At 37.0% G+C, this 6299-nt stretch overlaps 1 protein-coding gene across 1 annotated transcript; it reads left to right on the top strand.

The window, feature by feature from the left end:
• Positions 1–1526: 1526 nt before the first annotated feature.
• On the top strand, positions 1527–3994 carry LOC139845596 (heat shock cognate 70 kDa protein-like). Its single transcript, XM_071835858.1, has 2 exons — positions 1527–1740; positions 2352–3994. Exons 1-2 carry the CDS (start codon positions 1527–1529, stop codon positions 3992–3994), a joined length of 1857 nt encoding a protein of 618 aa, XP_071691959.1.
• The last annotated feature ends 2305 nt before the right edge of the window (positions 3995–6299 follow it).

The raw sequence follows: 6299 nt of genomic DNA, 5'->3' as shown, positions 1-6299 counted from the left end.
ACACAGTACAGAAATTTTTGTATCAAAAAGCGTCCGCTAAATTTTTTTGCTTAACACTTATGCACTCAAAATTTACATCCTGAACATCAAAATACAAACGGGCAGCATAACGGCTAAAAATCAACACTTAGTAAAATATTTCACTGCCAAGACACTCGGTCGACTGTCACAAACAGTCGGCCGACTGTCTATACTCACTCGACCGAGTGTCTAGTCACTCGGTCGATGGTCTTTCACAGACACACTCGGCCGTGGGTCATACACACTCGGTCGATGGTCGAGTCGGTCGGTCGAGTGTCTCGAGACACTCGCCGACTGTGTTTATCTGCAGAAGCTGAAGACAAAGTGACGGGTTTCACCCAATTTCATCCAATTCTTGCTCCAGAGCTCGATTACGACCTCAAAACTGACCAAATCGAAGACACTAAACATGTAGAAACATAAACCCACAAGATTTGGACTCAAACAACATTAAATCTAACCATTTTGACCCAAATTACACACTTTGTAAAACTTTACACAAAAACTCAAATTTCTCAAAGATTAGAACATGAAATACTATGATTCTTACCTTGATAGAATCAGTAAATCACAAGGAACAAGAAAATGTAAATGATTTGAGCTCAAGAACAAGGATTCAAGATTAAGATTTGATGTAGGTGAGAGTGAAGGTACGGTTGTGTGTGTGTGTGTGAATATTCTGGAAAACACAAGAGATGGATAGACACAAGTCTATTATTTGGGATTAAATCCCATACTGTGCAACTCACGGGTATTTATGAGTTATTTGATATCTTTCGTTCATTATTTGGCAACCCAAACAAAGTTCAAATTAAATAAACAAACATGTTCTGTGACCCTTGTCACAAACTAATCCTAACCACATCATTAAATAATAATAAAAATTGAATAAAAATAAAAGCATATAATAACACAATACTAACTTAAGGGTAATTTAGTAATCTTACAGCTAGGTCCGATTGAAAATGTTACAAGCATCATTCGATCCACATCCGATCTATTGTCATCCCTAGTTATATTAAGTGGTCAAGGGATTGATTATCAGTGTGTATAAATTAAGTAGTAATGATTACCTTATTATAGTGTATATCTTTATATTCGACTAATTCGAGGATAACTATAGTTTAACGTAACTCTTTCACGCTAAAAACAACCTTGATGTGAAGTAGGGTAAGTATATTATATCTCATTATTTTTATTTTATCATTGTATACATGTCGCACGTTTTAACGTCATTGTTAGCTGATATTAGACTCAGATTTATAATTTTAGGATTAACGATGGAACTGAGACAGACCCAAAAGCAATCTAGCCCAAAGCCCATTTAAGTAATTTATAATTGGACATTAGAAATTCCTATTAGCCCATACATCAATAGAGCCCGGATCCATTTAACTCAGACATCTAGTAGTTACCCTAAATGTATCTGGTAAGAATCTTATGAAGAATTTCAAACATCAATAAAGTAAAAAACCCTCCTACCTAACATTTCAGGTGTTGATAAAATGGCGGGAAGAAGTGAGAGTTTGTCGATCGGAATCGATTTAGGAACGACTTATTCATGCGTTGCTGTTTGGCAAAACAATCGCATTGAAGTAATCCCTAATGAACAAGGCAACCGAACCACTCCCTCTTGTGTTGCTTTTACTGAGACCCAACGTTTAATCGGTGACGCTGCAAAAAATCAAGTCACCAGGAACCCTACAAACACGATTTTTGGTATTACATTTTTTAATATTTAATCATCTCAGTTACTTAAAAACTTCTTTAGTTTTAAAAATAATCTGGTTAGTATAGTTCATATACCAAGACAAATTACTTATTTAAAATAATTTCAAGAAAAAGGTAATGAAAAAAGAAAAGCTCGAAGCTAGGAATTTTTTGTTTGCACAAGTATTGTTACTTCAGTTTTGCTCTTTTAAAGGTTGGAAAGTATTATCATCTAAATAGTACATTCAATTCGAGGTTACATTTTTGCAACTTAGTCCACGAATAGTTTCCTAGTTAGACGATTAATTCAGTCAGAAGTCCAATTTATTGGGTCATAATCAGATTTATTAGTGTAAAGTCAGATCTATTCGGTCAAAATCGATCACATTAGGTCAAATAAAGTCAAAGTCAAAGTATTTTCAGTCTCTACAATGTCCATACTGACTAGTCCCCGTGTAACAACTTGAACTACTTTGTAAGTTTGTATATCTGATATTTTTTAACTACTTTAACGACTTTTACAACCTTGTACTCCATATCTGTTAGTATCTTATTTAGTCCCTGTGTAACGAATTTTACAACCGTGAATTATGCTCTTTGTTCACCGTTGAACTTTGCAGATGCTAAAAGACTAATTGGAAGGAGGTATGCTGATGCTAGTGTACAGAGTGACATGAAAGTCTGGCCTTTTAAGATTGTAGAAGGAGAAAATGGTAAGCCAATGATTGAAGTAACGTATCAGGGTGTTACGAAGCAGATATCTGCCGAAGAAACTTCATCTATGGTGCTAACGAAGATGAAAGAGACAGCTGATACATACCTAAACCACAATGTGACATCAGCAGTAATCACTGTACCCGCTTATTTTAATGATTTACAACGACAAGCTACTAAAGATGCAGCTACTGTTGCTGGTCTTAAAGTTTTGCACTTGATCAGTGAACCGACTGCAGCAGCTATAGCATACGGTCTGGAACATAAGTCTAAAGACGGTGGTGCAATTAGACATGTGGTTATATTTGACTTAGGTGGTGGTACGTTTGATGTGTCCCTTGTTACCGTTAATGAAGGGAAGATTGAGGTTAAGGCTGTTGGTGGTGACACTCATTTAGGTGGTGAGGATTTTGATAATCGGATGGTGGATTACTTTGTTTTTGAATTTAATATGAAAGAGAAGAAAGATATTAGTATGAATCCAAGAGCGTTAGCGAGGTTGAGGGTGACTTGCGAGAGGGCAAAGCGAATTCTCTCTTCAACAACTTTTACTCCCGTAGAAATTGACTGCTTGTATGATGGTGTTGATTTTTCTGGAAAAATTACTCGGGCTAAGTTTGAGGAGTTGAATATGGGCTTCTTTAATAAGTGTATGGAAATTGTACAGATGTGTCTTGAAGATGCAAAATGGGAGAAGGAAATGGTGGATGAGGTGGTTTTGGTTGGTGGGTCCACAAGGATTCCGAAGGTTCAACAAATGTTACAGGAGTTTTTTGAAGGTAAGAAGTTGTGCAAGACAATCAATCCTGATGAGGCTGTTGCGTATGGTGCAGCTGTTTTGGCTGCAAAGATTAGTGGTCAGGGAGATCAAATGGTTCAAGAATTGACGTTGTCGGATGTCACTCCTCTTTCACTTGGTGATTATGCACCCGGGGACGTCATGTCTGTTATGATTCCGAAAAATACTCCCATACCTGTTATGAGAGAGTGTATCATCGGTACACTTAAAGATTACCAAACTAATTTTGAATTCAAGGTTTATCAGGGAGAGAGAAGTAAAGCGACAGACAACATTCATCTCGGTGAATTTTCTCTTTACAACCTTCCTCCAGCCCCTAGGGGTGTTACAAAAGCAAAGCTTCGGTTTGAAATTGATGTCAATGGTCTTTTGGAAGTGTCTGCTGAGGAATTGACTACTGGTCATAAGGAAACCATCAAAATCACCAATGGTAAGAGAAGTCTTGCAAATGAAGAAATTGAGAAGATGTTGAATGATGCAGAGAAATTTAAAGTTGAAGATCAAAACTATCATAAAAAAGTGGAAGCCTATAACGATTTGGAGTACTACATTTATCGCATGAAAAGAACAGTGAAAGATGACAGCGACCGGAAGAGGCTAAAACCTGAAGAAATGAGTAAGATGGATGATTTGGTGGAGGGTGCAATGGTGTGGCTTGAAATTTATAAGGTAGCAGAAGTCGATGTGATTGCAGAAAAGAAGAAGAAACTGGAATGCGTCTGCAACGCGATAATTGGTCAGTGTATGTAAGGGTAAGAGGGAGCTTCATCATTATGTACTAGTGTACATGATTGGTGATGCTTTAAGAACTCGTATCTTGTTTTGCGCATGGATTGAGAGCTGGAAATATCACATTTTAGTGTTGTGAATTTGTTTCATCTTTTGTAACCAGCTTTCCATCTATATGCATATGTAGATATATATGCTAAGTCGTAAGTCTGTGTGTCACCAACTATTGGCTCACTTGTTGGATAATGCTGCTCATTTTGTAATGATTTGGTGATGTTCAAATGCTCTGTGTAGCACCTATTTTGATTTGTAAGTTAATTAATAGATGTCTTATTAATCTACTACACGAGTTTTTAAATCTTTGCCAATTTACTTATCACTACATGACGTAAGTTAATTTAAAATCACCAACAGTATATATAGCATATATATTCTCATTCAGTTGAATTATAATGCATCACGTATTTTGTTTATACCTATGTAGCAGTAAAGTATCGATGGGTTTGAAGAACTTACCAAACTTAAACTATTATATCTTAGTGCAGTGAAGTGTTGATCGAAATCCCCTTGGGGTGTTTTATGTAGCAGTAAAGATGAGTTTGGGACAATGATTATTCTTGGTGGCTAGTGTCTCATCAGTGTGTTTACACTTAAAGATGTTTCATGGTATCTGGTTCAGTTAATTTCATTTTATTAGTTGATTGTTGTTCCAACATGGTTTGAGGCATGTAATTACATCAACAAGCTAGGGGGTTGTAGCCAATTGTAATTCACAATACAAGGGGACGTATGCACTTGGGGAATGACACCACTATCCTAAAAGCTGAAATGGTAGGGACAATATAATGTCAATTGAACACTTCAAAACTTAGAATATCAGTAACATTACCGTTTGTTAGTTTGGTAGGAAATACATGAAAGATATTAACAATAGTTTGGGAGGTTAATTAAGGGTTGCTTCTGAGAGAGCTAAGAGGATTCTTTCCTCAACGATGCAGACATCTAGAGACATTGATTGCTTGTATGTGGTGTTGAATTTTCTTCAAACATAACACGATCTAAAATTGACGAGCTAAATATGGATTTATAACAAGTATATTGAAACAGTCCAAATCTGTCTGGATTATGAGAATTTGGAAAAGAGTATGGCGAATGATGTGATACCAGTTGGTGTAGACTTGGATTCCAAAGGTTCAAAGAATGTTGCAGGATTTCTTTGATGGCAAGGACCTCTGCAAGACAATTAACCCCGATGTGATACCAGTTTGTCTTGATGTTTCCATTAACTAGTTGGTCAATTGTCGCAGCCAAGCAAGAGGGCCATTAGTCTTGACAAGTGTCAGTCACTCTCAAATTTGATAATTTTTCCAACTAGGTTGGTAAACTAGTATAAACCTTTGTTTAAAAATGTAACATAAATGTTGGTTATTAAATATATTTTTTTGTACATTTAGAAGCTTTTACAACCTATATGGAAAAATAATTGTTCACAGTGTCTCTGCTACGAGTATATTATCTTGTTGCGAGTGTAATGTGAGAGTAACTCGCACTTGTTTGGACTAATGGCCCTGTTGATTGGTTGTGCACACTAAAATCACAAACAAGGTTGTGAGATGTGTGCGCTGCGATTGCATTTATGGTTGCGCCAATTATGTTAGTGCCAGCAAAATAGTAAATTTGATCAAAGCTGAACTCTGTGAGGTGCTTATGATTGTCTTACGATGGTGCTGTTGCTGGCTTTCTTATGGCGGTAGTACTCTGAAGTTGAAGTTTCAAGTTGTGCACAACACAAGAATCTAGTCATGTTGATGGGTTATTGCATTGAGACGAAATGGCTATCTTGTGTGAGTTTGCTTGTATTGGATCTCTAGACAAACACTTAGAACATTTACATCGCAGCGTTAAGGGGAGGTGATGGGATCGACGGCGCCTCCATCGCGCCCCTGTGCGGCGTGATGGAGGGATGATGGTGGTGGCGCGATGGAGGGATCACGGGAGGTGATGGAGGTGGTGATCGAATCTGATTGGCTGTTTGCTTGTGAAAAGCTGCAAGGCAACGGTCCCCTCGCAGCAAATATATCCGTTGCCCAACCGTTGCCCAATTTAATTTTATAGTATAAAACATAAATTTTATAAATAATAAAATTTACCCACCTCTATAAATATTCATCTCATTTTATCACAACACTTCACAACACTTCCAACTTTTAATTACTAAACACTCTCTAATATTCCCACTTTCTTAAATAATGTCTCAACATCCCGAAAATAATGAGTCCGGTTCCGGTAATTTATACAACTTCGAGTTACCTAATACTCCCGGTTC

Source organism: Rutidosis leptorrhynchoides, chromosome 1 (genome assembly GCF_046630445.1).
Source record: "Rutidosis leptorrhynchoides isolate AG116_Rl617_1_P2 chromosome 1, CSIRO_AGI_Rlap_v1, whole genome shotgun sequence".
Taxonomy (NCBI): Eukaryota; Viridiplantae; Streptophyta; class Magnoliopsida; order Asterales; family Asteraceae; genus Rutidosis; species Rutidosis leptorrhynchoides.
Note: the sequence above shows the minus strand (reverse complement) of the source record. Positions and strands in the feature narration are given on the sequence as shown.

Coding starts and splice junctions, on each gene's coding strand:
- LOC139845596 (XM_071835858.1), top strand. CDS start 1,527: ATGGCGGGAAGAAGTGAGAGTTTGTCGATCGGAATCGATTTAGGAACG. Junction 1,741..2,351: donor CCCTACAAACACGATTTTTG/GTATTACATTTT, acceptor TGAACTTTGCAG/ATGCTAAAAGACTAATTGGA.